Below are 26,930 nucleotides of genomic sequence, written 5' to 3'. Positions count from 1 at the left end.
AGATTTTCTTCTCTGGTTCAAGGTCACTTGTAGAGATTCCTAGATAATTCTACTGAAATCTGTCAGTAACAAGATCTTTTTTCCAATAACTAGGTCATGTGATTAAAAAATAACTCAAATTTCATTATTCTGGGTTTATTAACAATATAACTATAAGAAGAACATCAAGGTAAACATCAAAGAACATCAAATAACCCATAGTTCACCTGAAAATTCATAAATTTTTCAGTTATTACATACTACTTTCCATCTTTATATCTTCCTTCTTTATAATTATCAATGCAATTTTGTATGCAAAAGCCTGAACCCAATTTTTAGAACTTATTATCATAACATGTTCAAGGTAATCTGACCTTATTGTTTTCTCAAAATTTTCTACTCCTGCTGAATACCCCCTTAGGAGGAAGAAATACTTTGAGGATCTAATCCTATACATGAATACTTACTTACACTCATTGTAAGTAGATTATATTTCTAGGCTCAATAGTTACACAAATGAACTTGCTTGAAAGATGCTTATTCAATTCCAAATGTAATAAACAACAAAAAACTGGGGATATGATTGTAAATATACTAAGTAATGAATCCCAAATTGTATACAAAGAGTAAAATATGTTCAATTGTTAACCATGTTTAAACGGAATAGATATTACACAAACATGTTACTGCTCCTAGAAGCCCTTTAAGTCATGGGAATATTTTTAAGGCAACTCTTAAGTAGTTTGTACGCATGTCAGGACATGCTATACACACAGGTTTTGAACCCAGATTAAATAACAAACCTAAGTAAAATTAAATTTCCCATTGAGGTAATATAAGATAGCTCATAAGTTACTCTCCACTAAAATAACTGATTGCACTGAATTTCTATTCCTTAAAACAAAACAGGTTTCTTCTGACTTTAACCTTACAAATAGATTCATCTTTGTTTCACAAGCTTCTTTATTTTTGTCTAATTATTCTCAAAGAAGGAGGATTCTAGGGACTTAATTTTATATATATGACAAGTTCAAGCACTAATTCAGTTCTTGGTTAGGATACAGAATGACTACAAATGCAGATTGAAAACAGTAGCATCTTTCCAACTGGTAGCTTATTATATTAAAGTAGTTATTTTTATTAACCTAATAATGAATAAATGACAAACTTTCACTGAATGCCTATCCTAATAACAGAAATTTGCTATGAAAGGAAAAAAGAGGGACGTGGTTATAACTGAATCAAAACTGGTCCTCCAGGCCTAAGCCTCAGGGCACAGAATGACTCAACATAGGTATAGGAGGATAAAGCCTCCTTAGTTCTGTTTCTATTTCAGGCAAGAATCATAGTTAAGTTTTTGGAAGTCAATCATATAGCAAAATTCTACCTCATTCACAGTCAAGATCAGGATTAACCAGATGGGAAACATTCCTGTTCATAAAGGTAGGGGGTGACCAGGTACATGATGGACCATGGGGAAACTGAGTCAAGAAGATCCTAACTTCGGGGGCAGCTAGATGGCGCAGTGGATAAAGCGTTGGCCCTGGATTCAGGAGGACCTGAGTTCAAATCTGGCCTCAGACACTTAACACTTACTAGCTGTGTGACCCTGGGCAAGTCACAACCCTCATTGCCCCACAAAACAAACAAACAAAAACTTCAGTGGAAGATCCTAACTTCAAACATACCAAGGTCATCCCCTCAAGATTTCCCAGAGACAGATATCCACCTGTAGCAGTTCCCAGCCTGTGATCCCTTTTGGGGTATCCCCTATGAATGTTGGATTATTGGCCTCATGACATTGCAGATAATCATATCTTAAATCAAAATTTAGAATAATATCAGATTACAGTCCCATGAGATTTTACCTCAAATAGCAATTTTCACTAATCATAGTATAGGACTAGATTCAGATTCTCATGATGTTACAATAGCAAAAATTTACCAGGCCCTTAAAAATCTACTCTGTGAGATTAAAATTGGATATTAGATCATAAATCTCCCCTACTTAACCTTTCCCTTAATTTATCTCCCAGACTAGTAAATGAAAGAAGCTTCTGGTTTTCTAGATAGAGCCTTTATTGTATGGTAGTTACCAGGTGATGTTGATTAGAAGGATAGGAAAGTAGAAATGCAATACAAATCGTCTTAAGTCTAGGCTTAATCCTTAGTCCAGGCATTTGCCTTCCCCTCCTCCTCAGAGAAGGTGAAGAACACTGTCCCATCCTCCCCACCTCGATTTAGGTGGCTAACAAAATTTCTAGTAATCTAGCTAGGATCTCCCCATGGAAGAGACACACAAATAGGACATGTCACAGGGACTAAGCCTAGACTTAAGACGATTTGTATTGTATTTCTACTTTCCTATCCTTCTAATCAACATCACCTTGTGACTACCATACAATAAATGGTCTATCTAGAAAACCAGAAGCTTCTTCCATTTACTAGTCTGGGAGATAAATTAAGGGAAAGGTTAAGTAGGGGAGATTTATGATCTAATATCCAATTTTAATCTCACAACTCAAAATCCTTTCCCTCATTTTCTTTTTTTCTTTTCCTCAAAGTTAAACTCATCCTGATATAAAAATCAACCATTAGAAATAAAGAAAATGATCACATTTCTGAATTTCTCAGATAGTGCTGGCCAATTGCTATAGTCCTGCAAACTAACAGATATCCATTTCTTAAGGTATTGTATATCCCTTAAGGCAAAAATAAATCTTTAAGACTGGAATTTGTTGGGACCACATTGGGTCAAGATGTAACTTTAATATATACTATTAGGCAAATAATCTTAGATGAAACTCTTTCTTATAAGCAAGTTCCATTGCTTACAGTTTTTCAAGCTGCAATAGCAGTTAACAATAAATAACAATTATTTTTTAAAAATTTATAAACAGTACTTATTAAGTACATACAAGGTCTTTCCAAAAATATTCACTCATTACTTTACTTTTCTACTTTAAATACATCCTGACATAAAAAAACAATTAAGAAGAAATTAAGAAAATATTCACATGCTGAAGACTTACACATAAATTTATTATTGGTTTTGGGGGGATTTCTTGGTTTGTTTGTTTGTTTGTTTTTGTGGGGCAATGAGGGTTAAGTGAATTGCCCAGGGTCACACAGGTAGTAACTGTCAAGTGACTGAGGTCGGATTTGAACTCAGATCCTCCCGAATCCAGGCCTGGTGCTTTATCCACTGTACCACCTATCTGCTCCCCATAAATTTATTATTAATAATTATTCACTCAGAACTCAGAATAAAGAAACACTGTTAGCTTGAGTTAGTAAGGTATTTAGATAAAACTAAGTTAGCTCAAAGATGTAACATTAATACATACTATTACAGATGCAAATTCAGAATAAACAGAATCTGTGGCCACACGATATATCATATAAATAACAGATAAGCTTCTCCTCACTTTAAGCTGTGAATTTTTTGAAGGAAGATCTTAGTAACTCTGCAAGATAATGACTCAAAGTTTTTCTAGTCTCAGGATAAAATTTACAAAAGCCTTTATTTCCATGTTATTTACACAGAAGTGATAAGCCCCACCACCAATTTACTTGATCTGATAGAGTCTCTCACAGATTTCAAAGCAAACCAGAAAGGCTTTAATCACAAGGGCTCTCTGTAATCCAGATTTTAAATATATATATGTATATATACACACACACACACACACACACACACATATATATATATATATATATATATATACACACACACACACACACACACACATATATATATATATATATTTTACACTCTAAGGACCATCATCTGAAATTAAGAGCATTTCTTATATGATGGTTTCCTAAAAGCATGATGTAAGTAAGCATCAATTAATAACAATTTATTAAATGCTTAGTATGTGCCAGGCACTATGCTTAAATTTGGGGATACAAGTAGCAAAAAGGAAAGACAATCAATACCCTAAAGGAGTTTACAATCAAATGGGGGAAGACAAAACACAAAAGGAAGCTGAAAAAATTGTGGAGATAGCCTTCCTCAAGGGGCGTGATGAAGGAGTCCTTTGGAGAAGTCTCAAGCAAGAAGCTGAAAAGGGGGTGGGGGCAGCTAGATGGCTCAATGGATAAAGCACTAGTCCTGGATTCGGGAGGACCTGAGTTCAAATCTGGCCTCAGACACTTGACACTTACTAGCTGTGTGACCCTGGGAAAGTCACTTAACCCTCATTGCCAAGCACAAAAAAAAAAAAAAACCCTAAACTAAACTAAAGAAGCTGAAAAGGGAGACTGGGGCAATACCAATGAAGTTATTTTTTTCCCATGGGAAAACAGGTTGGTTGGAAAAGGTTTTCAGTAGTTTGTGCCCTGAAAGAATCTCAAAGGTATGACATGATAACCATTCAGCTAGCATTTGTTAAGTGCCTGCTATGTACCAGAAATTGTGTTAAGGACTGGGAATACAAAGAAAGGCCAAAAAAAAAAAAAAGTTTTTTCTCTCAAGGAACTCAAAGTCTAATGGGAGGAAGAGACAACGTACAAAAAACTATGTACAAACAAGGTATATACAAGATAAATGGAGAGTTGTCTTGGAAGGAGGATACTAAGATTAAGGAAGACTATGAGACATTTCTGGTGGAAGGTGGGACTGTAGCTGAAACTTGAAAGAAAACAGGGAAGGTATGAGGCAAAGATGAAAAGGCAGAGCTTCCCAGGCATTAGGAACAGCCAATGAAAATGCTCGGGGCAGCTAGGTGGCACAATGGATAAAGCACCAGCCCTGGATTCAGGAGGACCTGAGTTCAAATCCAGTCTCAGACACTTGACACTTACTAAGTGTGTGACTCTGGGCAAGTCACTTAACCCCAATTGCCTCACCAAAAAAAAAAAAGAAAGAAAGAAAGAAAGAAAGAAAGAAAGAAAGAAAGAAAGAAAGAAAGAAAGAAAGAAAGAAAGAAAGAAAGAAAGAAAGAAAGAAAGAAAAAAGAAAATGCTTGTAATTGGGAGATGAAATGTCATGTGCAAGGAACAGCAAAGAGGCCAGTGTCACTGGATCATGTAATGGCGAGTAAGGTATAAAGAGTCTAGAAAGGCAAGAAGGGGACAGGTTTTGAAAGATTATAAAAGCCATAGAGAACACGCTATATTTAAACTTAGAATTAATAGGGATCCACTGGAATTTATTGAAGGGGGACCCCTACTTGCACATCAGGAAGTTCAATTTGATATCTGCATAGAGGATGGATTGGGGAGGGTGAGGGAAGGACTTGAAATAAGGAGACTAAACATCAGACATCTGCAGATGTTGGCATTTGGTGATGCCAATGGCTCCAAAGTGGTAGCAGGGTTACAATAGAGAAGGAGTAAACAAAGGATGTTTCCATAGTAGCGATTATAAGACTTGACAACTGACTGGATTGGATGAAGACATTAAGGAGCCTGAGGAGAATGGTGTTGCCCTCAACATAATAGGGAAGTTAGAAAGTGGGGAGAGAGTTTAAGTGGAAAGATGAGTTCAGTTTTGGACATGTTGGGTTTAAGATGTCTACAACACATCCAGTGTGAGTTGTGTCATATTCAGTTGGAAATGTGAAGCTCGAGGTCAGGGGAGAGAGTGGGGCTGGACAAGTACATCTAAGGATCTGAGAGTCATCTGCATGGAGGTGATCATTGAAACCATGGGAACTGATGAGATCACCAAATGAAAATCATATTTTCAAAAAGCTAATGGGGGGCAGCTAGGTGGCGCCTGGAGACCTGAGTTCAAATCCGGCCTCAGACACTTAACACTTACTGGCTGTGTGTCCTGGGCAAGTCACTTAACCCCAATTGCCTAACCAAAATAAAAATAAATAAATAAAAGCTAATGGGATACTATCACATCCAGTATTAGGAAGGTGATGGGGCACTGTGTTCAGTTTTCAGTACCACATTTTAGGAAGGGCATTGGTAAGTAGAGAGCATCCACGAGAGGACAACCAGGATTGTGAAATGTCCCAAGTTCATGTCATATGAAGATCAATCTGGAACAGCCTGCTAAAGATAAGATTTAGATGGGATATGGTAGCTGTTTACAAGTCTTTGAAGGTCTGTAAAGTAGAAGAGAGATTTGACATGCTCTCTTTGGCCCTTGAAAACAGAGCTAGGAGCAATGACTGGACATTTCAGATTTCATTAATGTGAGGGGGAAATTCCAATAAGTAGACAGACAACATGAAACATCTCTGAGACTGTTCCCTTATCAATAAAATGGAATAATAATAACTATAGTGCAGAACTCACAGGGCTGTTGCAAGGTTCAGATGAGAACATTTAAAGCATATTGTGAGTAGATAGATAGATAGATAGATAGATAGATAGATAGATAGATAGATAGATAGATAGATAGATAGATAGATGTGTATATATGGGATATGTAATATAAAGGATATTATATATACATCAACTAGAGCTATATAAATGTCAGTTATTTTTATTGACAATTATAGCTCTCCAAAAATGGAATGGACTGTCTTGTGGAAGTTTGAGGCTTTTGTTGCACTGGAATGTGTCATTCTACTTGGGCATTTTAAAGTGAGGATTCTTCTTCATTTGTGGGTTATTCTATATAGCATCTGTGGTTCCTCTCAACTCTGAAATTTTGTGAATATATTATATCTAGCCATCCTGCTGTTGGTCTCAAACCACAATGAGCATAAAGAAAACACTTCTCAACAGAGACCCTCTTCCTAGTGTCTAAATCAAAACAAAAAATTTGTCAAAGCACAGAGAAGAATCTACCACTAATGAATTTCAGAGAATAATGTCCAAAACAAGAAAGATAGTAGTTCCATTATACTCTGAGTTTCTCATAGTAGAATAGTATATCTGAAGTATGATCCAGAGAGGAAAAGGAGTCAGGTTTTATGATAAATTGTTTAAGAAATGGGTAACATTTAGCCTCCAGAGGCTACAAAGGCTGGGGGCATAATAATTGTTTTAAAATATTTGAAGGCCTGTCATACAGAAGATAGATTATATTTATTCGATGTTACTCTAGAGGGAAGAAGTATAACCAAAGGAAAGTAGCTATAAGGAACCACATTTCCATTCAATAAATGAAAGAATACACAAAACTTGAAGTTGCTTTGAAAAATGGAATAGGCTGCTTGCAAAGAAATGTGTGTTTTCTTACTGGAACAGTGTAAGTAGAGTATGGATGACCAAAATTTGGAGTTGTTTACAGAGTATTGCACTAGATTACAAAATGCATTAGATTGCAAAATTCCTCCAACTCTAAGATCCTATGGTCTCCTCAGTGGCCACCTAGTCCAAACCATTAAATGAAAAGAGTCCCCACTATCACTTGCCTGACAAATGGTAGTCTGGTCTCTGCTTTAAGGTTTCCAAAAAAGGAGGGAATCCAGCACTTCTCCAGGAAGTCTCTTTTACTTTCAGACAGCTCTGATTATTATGAAGATTTTCCTGACATGAAAACTAAATTATACTCTGTCCCATTTCCACTCATTGCTCCTGATTCAGCATTCACAATCCATAAAGAACAAGTCTCACTCCTCCATCACAGGATACCTTTTCAAATACTTGAAGACAACTTTCATGTCCTACTGAGTCTTCTCTAGGCTAACATGGGCCAAGTTCCTTCAACCAATCTTCATATGTCATGGACTCAAGGCCCTTCACTATCCTGATTACCCTCCTCTGCATGCTCTCGTGCTTATTGATATGCATATTAAATTGTGTCACTTATAAGTGAACACCATACTCCAGCTAAATCAGGACAGAGAACAGTGAGACTCTCATGCTACCTCCTTATTTCCAGGATCTATGCCTCTCTTAATGCCACCCAAACAAACTATTCTCTAACCAAGCTTCTAGCTTGTACTTGAGAAGATGATTTTGTGTGTACCCAAGGGAAAGTCTTTATATTAACCCTATTTAATTCCATCTTATTAAATTCACCCAATGCTCTGCATCAGGGGTGTCAAACCCACAGTCCAAGGACCAAAGCTGGCAACACTCCCAAGTATAGCCCAACCAGATTAAAATGTAGTTGGGAAATGTTTAACAAAATAAAAATCCAATAGAACATAAATAATGTTAATATGTAATTTTCTAAGTCAATATATTACCAACAGGGATCTTTATGTATGGTTTAGTGACCCTGTTTCTATTTGAATTTAACACCACTGCCTTAGACTGTCAGGATCTATAATCCTTATAATCCATGAGCCTCTAATTCCATAAATGCAGCCATCCATTTCATTCTGAATGTAATTAAATTATTGTCTAACCTACATCTTTCCATCTTCTCCACAAGGATAATATGAAATACTTTATCAAAAGCTTCACTAAAATCTAAGTAAAGTATATCCATAGTATCTTTCTCTTCTATCACTTTAGTAATTTTGTTAAAAAAAAAAAGGAAAGAAAGTTAGTCTGAAATGACCTTTTATGATGAATTAATACTGCTCTTTGTAATCGCCACTTCCATGTCTAGATGTACATTAACCATTTCTTTAATGACCTATTCTAAAATTTTCCCTGGAATCAAAATCTAGTTTACTACATTATAGTTTGCAGAATGTTCTCTTCCTTTAATAAAAATAAATTGGGACATTTTTCCTTCTTCAATACTGTGAGACCTTTCACATTTCTGACAATGTTTCAAATATCACTGATAATGTTTCAGCAAACAAATCTGTCAGATCTTTCAGAATTCAAGGATGGGACATATGAGACAAGTGACTTGAATTTATCAAGGATAACTAGGTACTCTCCATCTCTTCATTTACATTAGTCAATTTTGTCCTGTCATTTCCAGTAAAAAGTTCATTTGCTTAAGCAAAAGAATACTCAAATAATCAAATGGTTCTATGACCTCAATTTGCAAATTCCTTCCAACAATGCTGATTACACTGCCTGCCCATCCTGTGAAATACCCACCAATATTCTTCTGAAAATTCACTAGGAGGAAGGAGAGAGGGGAAGAGGGGAGCCAAAGTTTCAATCCACCCAACATGTTGAAGGCTATCTTCTCTTTCTCCTGAAATTGCAAGTGTACTAGTGGAACCTTCCACCAATATAATCCCTTGCTCTCACCACATGCCCAGCCCATTTTATCTTTCTCTTATATAATCCTTTGTGTATAGATGATCCTCAAAAAGATTTTGTATAGATGGGAGAACAGGTCTGTAGGTTGGTAGATTTTTTTTTTTTAGTGAGGCAATTGGGGTTAAGCAACTTGCCCAGGGTCACACAGCTAGTAAGTGTTAAGTGTCTGAGGCCGGATTTGAACTCAGGTCCTCCTGACTCCAGGGCCGGTGCTCTATCCACTGCACCACCTAGCTGCCCCTGGTTGGTAGATTTTAATGTTCTCTTGGTCTAACATTTTTAGATATTAACAAAATTCATTTTTCCTCAAGTCTTTGTAATTTCCCTCTCTTTACCTTGAATCAGTCCCTCAGTACCTTCACATTTGTTTTGTATCTGGCACAGATCAGCACTCTAGATAAATTTGACCCAATTTGACTGCTTTTTTCATTTTGGTTCTTGATTCCATTCCTACATTATCTATAAGCACATCAGTGATTGTGAAGTTAGATTCCAAGTATGGTGCATCCATTATCCTTCATGGGAGGAAAAACAGTTTATGGAAATATTTTTTTGCAAATTTTTTCCATTTTTCTTTTTTTCAGTTTTTTTTTAATTTTTATCTTTGAATGTCCTTGGAATGATCCTCCTTAGTTGTATATTTTGATAAATTTTCTTTAAACTGGTATTACTATCTATTTTTTCTCCCTGCTTTATAGGATAATACTGTTCAAAAGTGTCATTCTTCTTATAAGATTTTGTAGATAAGTTTACACCCCAGTATGATGTTATTCTTTATCAGCTATCTTTCTCCATTTGGTAAGTTAAATGTGCTAAGACACTTTGAGGGTTCATCCAGTCATTTTGTTGTAGCAATTAACTTATATTGGTTTGACATCTGTATAGAACTGTTATAATCAGCATTGATATCATTTCTATTGTCCACTTCTGATTTTTAAAATTTTTCAATAGCTTAAGTAACTCAGGGTTAAATCTTCTTAATTGTATACCATATTCTTTATCATCTCTCATTTCTCTTTCATCATGTTTCTTACAAATTCTTATCTTAGTTCTGACAAATTGATGGTTTGAGTGCACAGACAGCCAACTCAGGGATAACTTCCCTGATAATAATAGCAATAAATATTTTTCCCATCTGTTTAAATGTAGTCTTTTTAAAAGATGAGCACATACCATTTCTTTTTTTAAAGTAAGTACTCAGAGAAATAGAAGGAAAAAAATAATTGGACAGCACTGCCTTCTCTTTATCTTTTTTCATTGTCTTATCCACCCCTAGTTCTATCCCTTCTTTGATTCTTGTTTTTCTCCCAATACGGGAGGAGGGAGGGAGAACTCCTCTTTTTGTGGTCCTTAGCTTCCCTTACCAGCCAAAGGTCATTCTGATCATTAGCACTTTTGATGCTTTTTTTTAAAAAACAGGGTTATTCCATGTTTTTATATTCATCCTCACTTAGATGTGCTTGTTTCCATTTTCAATAAATTCCTTGTTAAAATATTGGTTGGTGAGTTCTCATTACTTTCATGTTGGTCTCTTGGGACATTCTCTTTTCCCTTCTCAATGTAACTTGTTTCCTGTGCATCTTCAGAATTTCAGTCTTGAGCATCTTTTGTCCCTCCTGAGATGGCTTTCCCTGTCCCCTGGACTCTATGAAATCTGCTCTTCCAAAATATTTGGGGTATGGGGCAGTGAGGTGGCGCAGTGGATAGAGCACTGGCCCTGGAGTCAGGAGTACCTGAGTTCAAATCCAGCCTCAGACACTTAACACTTACTAGCTGTGTGACCCTGGGCAAGTCACTTAACCCCAATTGCCTCGCCAAAAAAAAAGTGTTCATAAATATTTATTTTTAGGGGGCAGCTAGGTGATGCAATAGATAGAATGCCAGACCTAGAATAAGGAAAATCTGTGTTCAAATCCATCCTCAGACACTTGCTAGTTGTGTGACTTTGGGCAAGTCATTTAATCCTGTTTGTCTCAGTTTCCTCATCTGTAAAATGAACTAGAGAAGGAAATGGCAAATTACTCCAGTATCTTTGCCAAAGAAACCCCAAATGGGGTCATCAAGAGTCAGGTATAATTGAACAAAACAAATAATAAATATTTCTTTTATGTAGTTTTTAGTACAGTTTATTTAGCATGCCCTTTCCCATGTAACCATGTCCATATTTTATTTTTTTTTTTGCCATGTCAATATTAATATCATTATGTTGTTGAGGTAAAGGTTTCTGAAAGCCAGAGCATCACAGATTTTAGTGCCAGAAGAAACTTTTGAGATCATTTCGTCTGAAAGGGAGATGAAAATAGAATGTCACAGAATGACTAAATTTGGGATAACTATGGAAAGAATTATGGAAGGGGTGATCTTAAAGCAGAAAAAAAAATCTAGGTGTGCCTGAGCAAACTCACAGAGGTACCTGTTATAATGAGAAAAACACTAACCTGGAAGTTAGGAAACTTGTCTTTTATTCCTGGTTCTACCATGAACCATTTGGTAGCCTGCAAGAGAGACTACAAGAGAAATCCACATTGAAATTTTAATACAAATAACATGTGTAATACAATTGTTTTCAAGATCTTACTTCAATATGACTATTTTTCAGAACTGTCATTTCTTCTTGGTAAGTTAATCGTGACCTACATGCATTGATAACATTGTCAGAACAATTTATTTAGATCTGGTTCCAGAACATGCACCTATTCTTAGCAGTAGCTAAGGAATTATGAAAGACTATTCTCAAAGACCATTACAATTCCGCATGCCTAAGGTTATTACTATATATGCAATATAATCCTTACTTATTCCTTACAAACTCTTCCTTTTGATGCTGTTATATAGTACCACTAATTTAGAGGATTAGAATCTCCACAAGGTCCATGCTAACTTGAGACTATAGAGTTCTTGGGCAATTTTAAAACCAACACATTTAGAGCATCACTATAACTAACAAAACTAATAATATTATGATAGAATGAATCAGAAAATTTAGAATAATGTTGGCTTTTATGGAATATCCATTAAAAATATATTGGTTGGGGGGAGGGGGCAGCTAGGTGGTGCAGTGGATAAAGCACTGGCCCTGGATTCAGAAGTACCTGAGTTAAAATCCAACCTCAGACACTTGACACTTGCTAGCTGTGTGACCCTGGGCAGGTCACTTAACCCCTATTGCCCCACAAAAAAATATATATATATATTGGTCGGGGGACAGCTAGGTGGCGCAGTAGATAGATAGAGCACTGGCCCTGGAGTCAGGAGTATCTGAGTTCAAATCCGGCTTCAGACACTTAACACTTACTAGCTGTGTGACCCTGGGCAAGTCACTTAACCCCCATAGCCCCGCAAAATATATATATATATATATATATATATATATATATATATATATATATATACATATATATATATATATATATATATATATATATATATATCCCTAACTCCCCAATTCATTGCAGATGCTAGATAATAATGTGGATTTGGGCCACCATATGTACAACATTCAGTTAATGCCCATTTAAACCAGTTGCTTATACTGTCATCTTAGATTTCTTAACTTTTTCCACTTGTGACTTGCCAGAGAAATTTTTATGCAACCCCGAGTATATAGGTAAAGATAATAGGGATAACAAATGAAACATTTACTGCCAAATTTTTCATGACCTCCACATTCAGTTTCACAACCCCATATGGGGCAGCAACCTACAGATTAAGAAATTAGAGTCTAAAACACCCAGAATCCAAAAGAAGGTATTCAGTTTTCTAAGTGAACTAATGTCTATCCTAAGTTCACTTAGCATTCCCTTCCCTACCACGCACAGCACTACTTAGAAAGCAGCTACAGGATCTAACTCAAGAACCCAAAAGAAAGGCTTGCAATAAAATACAAGGATCCAACACACAGGCTTGCAACAAAACCAGACCCAACACCATGGTCCCCATTTCCCCCTTTCCAGAGCTGGGTGGGGGCATCCTAGCTCCAGGCTGCGCAAGTCTCAACCAGCACTGAGGCAGCAGTCTAGGGCTAGGCTGCAGAAACTTGCTGGAGCTGAGACAGACAGCTTCACAGAAGCAAGATTTGAGACTTGCAAAAGATGTCTGCAGGAAAATAGAGAAACAAAGAGAAAGGAATAGGACGCCTGTATGGGCTTGAAATAAAGACCAATCTCACATACCCCATTTCCTCCCAGAGTCTCAGAGATCCAAACTATAGAAATCAGCTCTGTAGCACTAACATGTTTTGTTTTTGTTTTTTTAGTGAGGCAATTGGGGTTAAGTGACTTGCCCAGGGTCACACAGCTAGTAAGTGTTAAGTGTCTGAGGCCGGATTTGAACTCAGGTTCTCCTGACTCCATGGCCCGTGCTTTATCCACTGTGCCACCTAGCTGCCCTGTAGCACTAACATGTAACTAACTCTCTGTACTCCCAGTGCTGGGCCAGAGAACTGGGAAACCGAGGGAGCAAGACAAGACACTGGGACAGGGCACTGTGGGTGTGTGTTTTGGGGGGGAGGACTGTGCAGCATTCCACTAAGAATGAAGGAAAGCACTTGGCTTCCAGCTGAGGCCAGTTCTGCACCATCTAGGCTGATCAAGTGTGATTTGCTGAGCTTGACAGGATGCTGAGATCCTTTGAGATGCAACCCCCAAGGAAACTACCATCAGAGGCAAGAGTATGAGTAAAGTGAAATATCAAAAGCAGAAGAAATGAAAAGAAAAATCAAAATATATTATGCATAGTAATTTATTTTAAAAATTAAGATTACAAAAGAAAGGAATACCTTTAAAAATATAAAACATTTAAATTATCAGAAAGTCAGATAGATATTTTAAATAATCTAATTTCAGAGAAGGCAATAGATCTAGCTGTAAAGGAACTACTGAAAGGGGATGGTGGGGGGTGGAGGATGAGGCACTCCTGATCATGATAGATTCACAGCAGAATTATATAAACTCTTAAAAAAATTTAATACCCATGTTTCACAAAAACTGAGAAAGCAACCTACCAGAATCTTTTTATAAGAAAAATAAACTCATATTACCTAAACTAGGGAAAGATAAAAGATAAAACACAGAAGGAAAACTACAGGCCAATGTCATTGCGAATATTGACTCAAAAAGTTTAAATAAAATCCTGTCAGACTAAAGATTTATCCAAGAAATTACTCATTATGACCAATGGGATTTATATAAATGATGCAAGGATGGTTCAACATTAGAGGGGGTGGAAATCAATATAATCATATTAAAAACCAAAACATTCAAAACTAAATTATCATTTAAATAGGTACAGAAAAAACCTTTGACAAAATAAAAGTTTTTTATACTAAAAGTCCTATAAAATACATATCTAGAAGGACCTTTCCTATATATATATATATATATTTATACAATATACATATATGTATATGTGTGTGAATATGTATCTGTGTGTGTATATATATATATATATATATATATATATATATATATATATATATATATATATATGGCATCTATCTAAAACCAAAAGGAAGCATCACATGCAATGTGGATGGTGCAGTGAAACCTTTTCCAATAAATATGAGAGTGAAGAAAGGATGCTAATTCTCCCCAGTATTATTTGTTGTAGTTCTGAAAATGCGAACAACAGCAACAAGATAAGAAAAAGACATGTAAAAGCATAGAGTTAAAGAGATTAAAAACTAACCCTATTTGTTAATGATTTACTTAGAAAATCCTAGAGAATCAACAAAGATACTAATTGAAATAATTAATAGTTTCAGGAAAGTTAGAGACTACAAAATAAGCCCTCGAAACCATCAGCGTATATAAGAATGACAAAAATCAAAAATAGGAAAGAAAATTTCATTCCAAGTAACTACAAAATTCAGAAAATAGCCGAAGATCAACGTACCAAAGCACGCAAAAGACTTGTATAGATTCGATTCGGGAAATGAATCTCCTTGAAGAAATAAAGGTCCTTAAAGGAATAAAGAACAACTTAAATAGCTAGAGGAATAGTCAGTGCTCATAGCTAGGTCATACCTATATGATAAAATGACAATACTACCGAAGTTAATTTATTTACACTTTTAATGCTATATCAATCAATTACCAAGAGGATAATCTCTAGAAGTTGATGAAATAATAACAAAATTCATTTTTTAAAACCATCTAGAATATTAAGGGAAATGATGAAAAGAAATAGGGAGAAAGGGAGAATAGCACTTCCAGACCTCAATGTATATTATAAAGCAATGGTCATCAAAATCATCTGGTATTGGTTTAAAAAAATAGAGAAACAATGAAATTTAATACGACAATGTCTGATAAAATGGAAAACATAAATCACCCAGGAAAAAAAAGTCTCCATTTGATTTTTTTTCCTTTAACTGCTACTTGGAAAGCTGTCTGGCAGAAATTAGGCTTAGACCAACATCTCACATCAATACATTCTAAATGGATACATGACCATTGAAGAGCATATTGTTCAAAAAAAATAGAAGAGAAGCAAATCATATACCTCTTATAGTTATAGATAGGAGATGTATTCTTAACCAAATGAGAGATAGAGGTAATTACAAAAAATAAAATGAATAATTTTTGGTTACATGAAAATGAAAAGCTTTTGCACAAAATTAATGCACTGAGGATAAAAAGGAAAGTAGTCAAATGAGAGGGAAAAAATCTTTGTATCAATTTTCCCTGACAAGGGCTAAGCATATAAGATATATATAATTAATAAACATTATATGTAATTAGTGTATTATTAAACATATCGTTATATATCATATATATAACTAATAACCATTCTCCAGTCCTTTGGTTAACTCTTAACTGAACAAGAGATAGAGGCGATTATAAAAGATAAAATAGATAATACTGATTACATGAAACTAAAAAACTTTGGCACAAAATTAATGCCAAATATTCACAACCACGTGAAAGAATGCTCCAAATCACTAATAATAAGAGAAAGGGAAGAAGGGGGTAGAAGGAAAGGGAGAAGGGAGAATTGGGAAGGAAAAGGGGGAAAAGAGGGTCAGAGTAAAGTTTTAGTGGGAAGGAAAGGAAGCTGTGATAACAGAGTCAGAATAGCTTCATCAAGAACAAGTGATAACAGTTTAACTTCATTTCATTCTTACTAGATTGGTAAATTGGGGAAATATGGTGTTTTGCCTACAATTTAACAAAATATTTTACAAAGTCTCTTGTGCCATTCTTTGTAAAGAAGAGGAGGGTGTGGGGGCTAGAGAATTTGATGGATTTGAAACTGGAAAAGGCTAAATCCAAAGTGTAATTATTAATAGTGTTAAGTTGGAAAGTGTTACTAGAGGTATAGTGTTAATATTGTTAATAGTATTAAGTTGGAAGTCTTAAAGGAGTGATTTGTGGTTGGACCTCTGCTATTTATTATTTTCATTATTGACCTGAAGAAAGTCATAAATGACATGCAAATCAATGGAAATGATAGTTAACCTGCTGGATGACAGAATCAGACTGAAAAATATCTTAATGGTTTAGAACATTGAGCTAAATTTGTGAATATAAATTATAATAGGCATAAATATAAAGTATTATACTTGGGTTTTAAAAAATCAACTTCATAAGTACAGAATTATCTCCTATAATAGTTTTTCCCTAAACCCAAGCTCCAAAAGTTCTTTTCTCAGAGAGACGAGTCTAGTCTTAAAGGAATATCAGATCACAGCAATCTTATACAGATAGACTATGCAGAACAACTCTCTGGCATCTTTCCCTGTATTTTAATTTCCTCTCTGAACACAATATCCTATTTCACTGATCGTTCCTGGGGGATTGGGTAGGAGGTCCTTTAAAGGGAAGGAGAGCTATCAGAAATCTAAATAACTATTACCTTAGCCCTGGATAGAGAGGGAAAACAGTAAACCAACAGAAGTAATGTTATATAATAAATAAAATCACCTCAACATCATCCCCCATTCTATTATCCTCTTTTCCAGTCTCAGAAGATGAAATGATCCCTCTCTGCCAACACCAACTGCTCTACTTGTGACTTTAATCTAATGTTCTCATTTTTGCTAGGAATTTGCTTCTTTAATCACATCTCTCTCGCTAATTTTCAACCTCTATTCACTGGCTTCTTTCCTGATGCCTAGAAGGATAAACAGATCTCTCCCATCTTTAAAAACCTTATCATCCCCTCAAGCTATTGCTTTATTACTTTTATCCTTTTCACAGACTCCTAGAAAAAGCTGTTGACAAGCACGGCTGCCACTTCATCACCTCCTACCCATTTATTCTTGGGCTTTTGCAATTTGTTTTCCATCCAGATCACTTTCCTGAAACTACTGTCCAAAGGTTACCAATGACGATCAATTCCAGTGGCCTTTTCTTAGTCCTATTCTTTTCAATATTTCAACATTTAACATTGTTGACCACTCTGTCCTGGGTTTTTTGTTTGAGTTGTATTCCTATCCATATGATTGATCTTTCTCAGTCATGCTTGAAGGATCATCCGTGTTCTTTCCCTTACACATGGGTATATCCCCAGCTGTCCTATGTCCTCGCTTTTTCTCTTTCAAACTGATTTCATTGGTTCCCAATCATCATCCTAAATATATACAAAAAACTCATATATTCCCTGGGCATCAGACTCACACATCCAACTGCTTGCTAGACATCTCCCTGTGGGTATTCTACAGGCATTCTAAACTCATCATGAACTGAACTTCTGTTTCTCTCTAAATTCTTCCAAGCTTCCCTCTTTCTATTGAGAGCATCTCCATTCATCCAATCACAGAAATTTGAAACCTAGAAATCACCTCACCCCCCTCCAGCTTTTCCTTCTCATTTCTGTCCTCAAGTCAAATTCGTTTTTAAGTTTCCACACTTCCTGTATCCATCCTCTCTCCATCCATTCCATAGCCACTTTAACTCAAAGAATCAATACCTCTCTCTCAGACTATTGAAAAAGCCTCTCCTAATTGGTTTCTCTGTCATTTATGTCTCCACTGTCTGATCCATCTTCCACATAGTCATCAAATTAATATGCTTAAAGTACAACTTTGGGGCAGCTAGGCGGCACAGTAGATAGAGCACCGGCCGTGAATTCAGAAGGACCTGAGTTCAAATGCGGCCTCAGACCCTTGACATACTAGCTGTGTGACCCTGGGAAAGTCATTTAACCACCATTGCCTCACCAAAAAAAAAAAAAAAAAGTACAACTTTATTCAAAAAGCTTTAGTAGCTCTAGTTCTCTATTGCTGACAGAATAAAATAAAAATCCTCAGGTATTTAAAGTCCTTCACAATAGAGTTCCAGCTGGGATGATTATACATTCTCTATCCCTTTCCCAACAGTACACACATTCCAGTTGTTCCCCTTAAAAGATATTTCATCTCTGACTTCTGTGTCTTTGAATAAGCTATATTCCATGTCATGAATCACCATTTGGAACTCCTAGGTTCAATTCAAGTGTCACTTTCTCAAGGCGTCTTTTCTAATTACCCCAGTTGGTAGTGTTCCTCTTCTGACATTTTGTAGCATACCCATGCAGTGACCAGAATGTGGATTCGGAAAAGAAAACTAAAAAAGAGTAATTCAATAGGAAGGAAGAAAACCAAGAAGGAATGGTGTTCAAAAAACCTACAGAGAAGAAAATATCAAGGAGAAGAGGGAGATGTACAATGTCAAAGGCTACACAGAAGTTGAGGAGAATGAGGACTGAGAAAAGACCATTAGTTTTCTATTACATAAAAAACAAAGAAATTCTCCTCTTACAGTTACCTACATGATAGGGAATATTGATCAGCAGTATCCTGTAAGTATATCGTGTATGAGGCTATTTGCTCCACAACCCAAGGACATCCCCCTTAAACTTCTTTCTGGATCACAGGGCCTGCTTAAACCCAGGTAATATATACAGTCCAGTCTTTGGCCTAATACATCTCACCTCTGCATTGTTGTAATGGGCAGCCATCCTTAGGAATCCAGTGATTTACTTCAAAATAATATTTAATGAGTTAATTGCTGGATGCAACCTTCTAAACAAATTCTAAAAACCAAACTACAAAGCTAATTACAAAAGCTGCTATTACAGAAATAGACTCTGGAGAATGCATTTATTTAGGACTCTAAATGGTTCCATTAGCCAAGTCCAGAGATCTCCCATCCTTCATCCTGGATTTTGGGCACAGTGTGGTCTCTCCTGAGTTCCTTTTTTCAGCAGATTTCAGGGCTACTTCTCTTCTCAATGTTTTGAAGTAGAGAGTCTAGGTCTGAGAATGAAATCCTTTGCATATAATATCAACATCTCTCAGAAATTCAAAAAGCTTCATCATCTTCCTACTGGTCTGAAGGTAACCACCTACTATTTCATTATTTTGCCCTGTTTTTCAATATTTTATAACTAGCAGATGGAGCAAGTATAAAACATAGCTGAATCTTTTAAAAATTAGAAAGCCAATTTCCTAATTATTACTTATTTATTTGTCTGTTTTTGTGGAACAATGAGGGTTAAGTAATTTGCCCAGGGTCACGCAGCTAGTGTCAAGTGTCTGAGGCCAAATTTGAACTCAGGTCCTCCAGAATCCAGGGCCAGTGCTTTATCCACTGTGCTACCTAGCTGTCCCCTAATGTTTATATATTTATTTATTTTATCCCAATTATTATAATATACATTTCCCTGCTTAAACATTCACAAGGACTTTTCTTCTTTCCACACACATTCTTGAAGTTTGTTCTCTCACAGAATTAATAAGGCTTTATGACCTATCTAAGACCAAAATTTCAGAAAGGCTGACAAGTTTGCACAGACCTTCTCACAGATAATGAGACTTCCCAAAGTCTTTTGACCTTTTCCCAAAGAACACTTTAAGTTTTTACCCATGGTGAGTTATAAATTTTGCAATATCTGTGAGCAGTAGAACTCTCCAAATCTCTGGTTGTAATCTAGATCTGGTATAGGGTATTAAATTTCTGTGTGAGAGGTGGTTCAAAAAAAGACTCAAAATTGTAAATCACTCCCTTCCCAAGACACAATAAAGCAATAAACATTCCTAACTCTCCAGGGAAGAGTAAAAGAGGGAAGTCTAGGTGTGTTGTATATAAATTCCATAAAATCTCTACTTTTTAACAATACCAGAGAGATGCACCTTAAAAATTCTCACTAGGATATTTTAGCATATAAAAACAGTCAAAATTCATTTCCTTCCCAGTTTGGAAATCTACATTTGAAAGATTATTCCTGAATCACTAGATTGTCTCAGTGCCATAGTTTTCTATTGACATAAATCCCCACTGGTGGGGGAATGTAAGCACTTGCCTTTCCTTAACTTTTATCTATCTTTTATCTCTGCATTCTAAACTGGTCACAATTATATTTCCAAGAGAAGATGAACATTGAGAAACTTTTGGCTGAAAAACTCTGAATCCACCACCCTTTTTCCTTTTGTAGATCAAACCACAAGAAAAGAAAGTCTTTCCAGAAAACCAGATACAGAATAGAGGCATTGCTGATAACATATGTACACTATACACAACAATGAACAAACATGAAATAGAAAACTTCTCTCTCTTATAAGAAACACAGAGCATCAGCTTGTTTTTATCCTAATTATTATAGTATACATTTCCCTGGTTAAACATTTACAAGGACTTTCCTTCTTTTCACACACATTCTTGAAATTGCTTCTCTCATATACTTTTCTGGAAAATATCATAAAGTTCACTCTTTAGAGGAAGCATGAACAATGTAATCTTCCCAGAAAAATAGAAATATTCCATTTGGCTAGCACTATAGTTTCCCAAAATTTTTAGGACTTCTCTTATTCTGAAGTTTCTTTCTTACTTGAAAAAAAAAGAACCATCCAGAATTTCATTGACCAAAATTCACTTTCTCCTTTAAAGCCTTTATGCACAAGCATTAAAGTTTCCTTTCTTCTCTTTACAGGAATGACATGCCAAGCCCGGAGTTCTTATGTGACCAGTGAGATCCTGTGGGGTTATCGTTTTACTCCTGTTCTGACACTAGAGGATGGTTTCTATGAAGTAGATTACAACAGCTTCCATGAGACATATGAGACCAGCACACCGTCTCTTAGTGCCAAAGAGCTGGCAGAATTGTCCAACAGGGCTGAACTGCCTCTGAGTTGGTCTGTGTCCAGCAAACTCAACCATCATGCTGAACTGGAAACTGAAGAGGAAAAAAACCATGAAGACCAAACAGAGAGGAATGGTGATGTGACAAAACTAGAGAATGAATCCAAAGTTTAAAATCTTGGGTGGAGCATCCCCTTGTCCTCATACAACATTTGTTTATTTCTTTCTTTTTCCCTCATTTTAATGTGTTGTTTGTTTTTTTTTTTAAAAAAAAAAAAAAGGAAATCTTCAAGGTGTGAAATATCCGCCTGCCCATTCTCAAATACAGAGCTTCACAAAGCCGTCAAAGACCTAGTGGCTGTGGCCTCTGTTAGTGGTCTCCTCTCAGACTGTCATACTTTCAAACTCTTGTAGATTTTAGCTGGAGATGTGCATGAGATCTGTGATACCAGGTTGCTTAAAAAAAGAGAGTCATATTTAATACCTGGAACATGAAAAGCCATCTCTGGTGCCTAACCATTCCTATAGTAAGTAGAGAATAGCTCTAAATTGTATATATTCCAGCAAATTTCACAGATAGGGTGATGTGCTTGCCAGAAGTGGGCATCACCTTTCTAAAGCAGTTATGTTAAAAGACCTACAGTTTAACAAGACACTGTACATATGCCTTATGTCATTTTTTTCTCTTCACATTTAGTAATAAAACCCAGCATGTACACAGATACTGTAGTAAAGACCTTCTAAATAATGTACATAGTTGTGCAACTTATGTAGATTTAGACACCTAACTTTAGAAGTAACTTTCTGAAAAAAAAAATCTACCAAACATTGTATAGTAGGCATTTCTGTTCTAACATTTGCATTTCTCAAATTGTTTCAATCCCCTTTTATTATCTGGCCCTTTGGTGCATGGCCCTCTCTTCAGTGTATCACACTGGCAGCTATTTAGGTCACCTCAACGTTCCTTTAGTGATTTTTTCTAAAAAGCCATAGGTCTGGGGGGAGCTGGGATTGGGAAGTTAAGAAACCACCACAAATTTACAGATTTCTTGTGACATATTTACTAAATTAATCTTTTTTTATTAGGACAAGGCTATCATTCTAAGATAGTCCTCATCTATCAACCTGGTCTGTGGTAGCATCTAGGGAATAAGATTATCTCCCACATAACCATTAATACATCTTCACATCAGCCTTTTCTTTTAAAGTATAATAGTTTGGGGGGGGAAATTCAAAACTTTTTGTGTCCAAGTGGTTCCATCATAACCTTTGGAAAACTTGGAAATTGATATACTAGCTATGGGCATGTTAGACCTAAAGTTGTAGGATTTCATGAAAGGATTCAATGAATGACATTTATTAAGATCATTAGACATTTTATTGATTTTGGAATGCTAAAAAAAAAATCTCTTTTTCCTTACCTCACCAACCCACTCCTTCCTCGACTTCCAGATGTGTTTTTATCACTATTCACACAGAACTAACATAAAGGAATATGACAGTCACAAAGGACTTGCAACTAGACTTTTTTCCCCTGAAAGATTCATTACCCAAGTGCTAGATTATTAATCTGCATCAACTTTGAGAAACTATTTCTGCAGTAGGGTAAAAGGTTATAAACCTGACCCTGAAGTCACCCATAATCAAAACAAAACAAAAGAACTGCAGCCTTAATTTTTAAAATTGCATGTATATATCTTATCTGCCTAGTCTGAAAAAGGAGGATTCACTTTTTTTTACAAGTATTTTTTGTACAGAATATTTGAATTATAAAGTGATAAATACAGACACACACAAAAAGAAAAAAAAAAAACACCTCAGGAGAAACTTAGTGGGCAGGTGGAAATTTTGCACTGTGACAGATCTTTCACATTAATTTCACATCTATAAACTATCTGTCCCCAAACACAGTGGCCCATCATATTTATTTATTCAGTGGATGTGTTTATTTTCAGCTTTAACAGCTGTGCTGTTTGAGATTTTGCATCATCTAGGTCAAAAGAGATCAAAACTGTTTCTGTTTCCTCTCCCCTCCCAGTCGGAGAAGCACATTCCTTTGCTGTACTGGGGTGGGAGTGGAGGTTTTGTCTATTCTAAAAGACTTTTACGGAGAAGCAGGGTGTGGTCCCCCCAAAGTCAATGACAATTCTGGAGGCAGTCTGGGATCTGTCTTCACATACTCTGATGGGTCTGCTCCAAGATAACTTTTTTCTTGCCCTTTACTTTAGTGAAACAAAGCTGTTGGCTGTTGGCTCTTCTGCTTTGCTGGGAATGCCAATGCACTGAATATCTATTGAGTACTTCTCTTCATACGTCACACTGTAAATGTAAAGCTGTTCTCCAGGAAGAGAAAATTCAATATTTCATGTGCTAAAGCAGTTTGCTTCTCTGAGAGAAAACCATCATCACCAATTTCAGGGTGGAGAATGATAACCTTGTATCAGTGGTAGCCTTATAAACGGAGTGCCTCAAAGTGAGGGAAATAACCAACTGTGCCCATAAGGCTTAATATCTCTGTATCAGCCTTGGGTTTTAGAGCAAAGCAAAGGAAGCTGTGATCAAGTCCATCCCCACTCTAACTTTTAATTCTCAAATACCTTCCTAGTTGGCCGAGTTGAAAGAGCAGCTCAGGGCCCTACTGAACTTTTACATGCCCTTTAGCACAAATAAAAAAACAGAAAAACTTTATGCCAATGAGGGCATGTGCATGTGTAACTTCTATTTTTGTGACTGTGGTACTTAAAACTTAATGTCTCTCCTTCTCAATGTCTTTAGTATCAATGTAGTATGAGAGAGAAAGTTGACCAAATCTTTTGGGTTTGTGGTTTATTTCTTTGGGTTTGTTTTGGTTTTTGGTTTTTTTGTAACATGAGCTTTCTAAGCTTTAAAAGGGGAAGCTTCACAGAAACTTTGTACTAGAATGTCCCTAACAAACAGCCTCTATTTTTCTACAATTATTAAGCAGTTTAACAATGTATTTTGTGTCAATTACTTCGACTTCACTATCAAAATTTCAGAACTAAATGTTATTAAGACTGAATTTTCCAAGTGGCAAGTATTGAATGGTATTTTTCATTACTATTTATGCTACAATTGCTATCCATTCTATTCTTTACCCAGTATTTTAAAGAATTGATTTTAATGTAACTGCATTACAAACAATGGTTGCTCCCAAATTATTATTTTGGTTTGTTGATTCATTTAGGTTAGTTTTTTAGGAATTTATGGAGAAGTAGGAGACTAGGCTAAAACACCATAGAGTGTCTGCTCACATTCTGAGAGAAAATGGCTCTGAATGAATGTCTCCTTAATAGGCTGATGATCCTAACAGGGCAGTGGTTTTTGGAATAGATTTCCCTCAAGATACCTGCTAAAATCCTCATATTCTCACACCCCACCACAATATGCTTCACAAGTGGAAGCAAAATATGTTCATTTTTAAATTGACTTTATGTAACTAATAAAAATGTTTTCTGTTGTCCTCTGAGAGAACTGCTGTTTCACTTTTCAAATTCTTTAAAGCATTGTAAAGTCAAGTTGTGCTTTCAACATCTGCATTAATGTAGCACCCAGTCTGGGCTATTTCAACTCCCTCTTATATTAGTGGGCCAGGTCCTAAGAGCGTGACTAAGTATGGCTCTTCTCAGGAATCCAGGCATAATTCCAAAGGAACTGAAGTTTCTAGTACTCCATGAGTCCCTACAGGTATGTTCCCCGTTGTTAATTGAAAATACAACTTCATTTAGCTTTCAGAAAAGGATACTTACTAATAATAGTAAGTATAAAGCATTCCCCACCCCAACTCCCCCCAAAAATCTAGGGCACAGTCTCCCATACACAGTTAAGCATACATGTAGAGAACATGTTGCAAAGGGTTTATTATCTATCTGCTCCTTTGAATGTTATTAGACTAGGGATGTAGTTTTCAGGTTAACTAAATTCCTAATTACTATTTCTTAACAAGGGAGGAACTCCAAGCTCTATATCCAAGGAATGACCTCCTTCCCACTAAACACCAATTCTACAATGAACACACATAGCAAATAGGAAAGAAACCCACTTAGCCAAGTGAATAACAAAACAGAAACCTAAGAAAATATACATGTAAGCATAAATACAGAGTGAAGGATCTCTAACATTGGAAGTGAAACAACTCAGCTCAACCAATAAAGTGCCAGATCTCACCCAAAAGGGAAATCCCTGAAGTCTCTAGTGTAGGAAGCTGAGAATAAGGATATATAATGAAGACTCAGCTCCTCTCCTGTCAGCTTCTTCCCAGAGTCTTTTCCTCCCTTCAGCAACCTGAAATGGAATTGATATCACCTATCTTCTCTCTTGAAAGTCCTGGAAGCCAGAAGCATCCAAAGAAACTAAAGAGAGGGCAAATGACTGAAAGTTAACCAAGAATATTTATTTGTGATGTTTTAGTGAAGTAATAATAATAGCTAACATTTATAATAAAACTTTAAGGTTTGCAAAAGTCCTTTACACATATTATTTCATTTAATCCTTAAGACATCCCTGAGAAGCAAACGCTATCATAATCCTCATTTAACAGGTAACTGAGTCAGTGGGAAGTTGAGATTTGCCCAGGGTTATACTCCTAGTAAGTGTTTGAGATAGTGTTTCAAACTGTGTTACTTATCTAGAAAGATGGAATTGAATACTAGGTGGAGATTAATTCTAATTAAGAATTAGCAGGAGGCAGCTAGGTGGTGCAGTGGGTAGAGCACCAGCCCTAGATTCAGGAGGACCTGAGTTCAAATCTTGCCTCAGATATTTGACACTTACTAGCTGTGTGACCCTGGGCAAGTCACTTAACCCCAATTGCCTCACGCCCCCCCCCAAAAAAAAGAATTAGTAGTTAAGATACAAACACAATCATGTGGTCTCTGGATTCTGCATCTTTTACAAAAAAGAAGATATACACTGTTTTCCTTAGTTATCATATCTATTATTAATAAACAGCTGACATTTGTATGGTACTTTATGATATACAAAATCATTTAGTTAAATTATCTCATTTCATCCTTATAAGGATTGCATCAAATTCTGAGATCCCTGAGAACAGTGTCCAGTGATTCATTGATTGGTAGTACTGCCAACTATAGAATCAACAATTCAGAGATGATTTTTTTTTAAAGTTTATTATGCCCAAACCATTGTAAACAAAAGTCAGTGAGACCTGAGCAGCAATTTCAGAAACCTTATATAGCTTTTGGTTACATAAGCGAGATGGGTACAATGGAATTTCAAAGAGTAAATAAGAGAAGATGATAATTTACAATCCAAGGAACAGATGGCAGAAGGGAAAGATCTATATCAGTTAAAACAGGAAACTAGCTGCTAAACACTGAAGCTATTGTTGTTGTTCATCCTTTTCTTTCTTTGGTTTTTTTTATTCTGGGTAATTAATTATTTATTAACAATGCTAGCATATTATCAATACAAGGTAGTCATTGACACTCTTGAATGCCAAAGATGAATCATGGTGGTGTGCTCACAATTTATATGCCCTTGGAAGAGTGGGTGTTCCTGAGGGTGGCAGTCAAATATGATTGGTTAACAATTAATAAGAAAATTAATATTACAATGAGAGGTGTGCTCATTCTAATGAGGGTCTTGGGGAGAGATGACCTGGATCACTCAAGTCTTGGTCAAAGAAACTTATCAACATCCGTATCAAAGAGGGAATCTGCTTCTGCCCCAGACTTGCCTGACCAAACACAATGAACAGGAATTCATTGATTCTCTAAACCTAGTTGGGTAAGTTTTTTCCAAGAACAATGGTTGATTTCTGGATAG

At 36.1% G+C, this 26,930-nt stretch overlaps 1 protein-coding gene across 4 annotated transcripts in view; it reads left to right on the top strand.

Annotated features, from left to right (window-relative positions):
- Positions 1-24,606, top strand: part of KCNJ6 (potassium inwardly rectifying channel subfamily J member 6) — a 202,976-nt gene extending 178,370 nt beyond the window's left edge. For all 4 annotated transcript variants that reach the window (XM_043995911.1, XM_043995909.1, XM_043995910.1 and 1 more), the window contains one exon: positions 20,977-24,606. In XM_043995911.1, the coding sequence (XP_043851846.1) occupies positions 20,977-21,299 (323 nt within the window). In that variant the 3' untranslated portion in view covers positions 21,300-24,606. The remainder of the gene's footprint in view (positions 1-20,976) is intronic.
- Positions 24,607-26,930: the final 2,324 nt, after the last annotated feature.

Source organism: Dromiciops gliroides, chromosome 3 (genome assembly GCF_019393635.1).
Source record: "Dromiciops gliroides isolate mDroGli1 chromosome 3, mDroGli1.pri, whole genome shotgun sequence".
Classification (NCBI taxonomy): Eukaryota; Metazoa; Chordata; class Mammalia; order Microbiotheria; family Microbiotheriidae; genus Dromiciops; species Dromiciops gliroides.
This window is presented reverse-complemented; position numbering and strand designations above follow the sequence as displayed.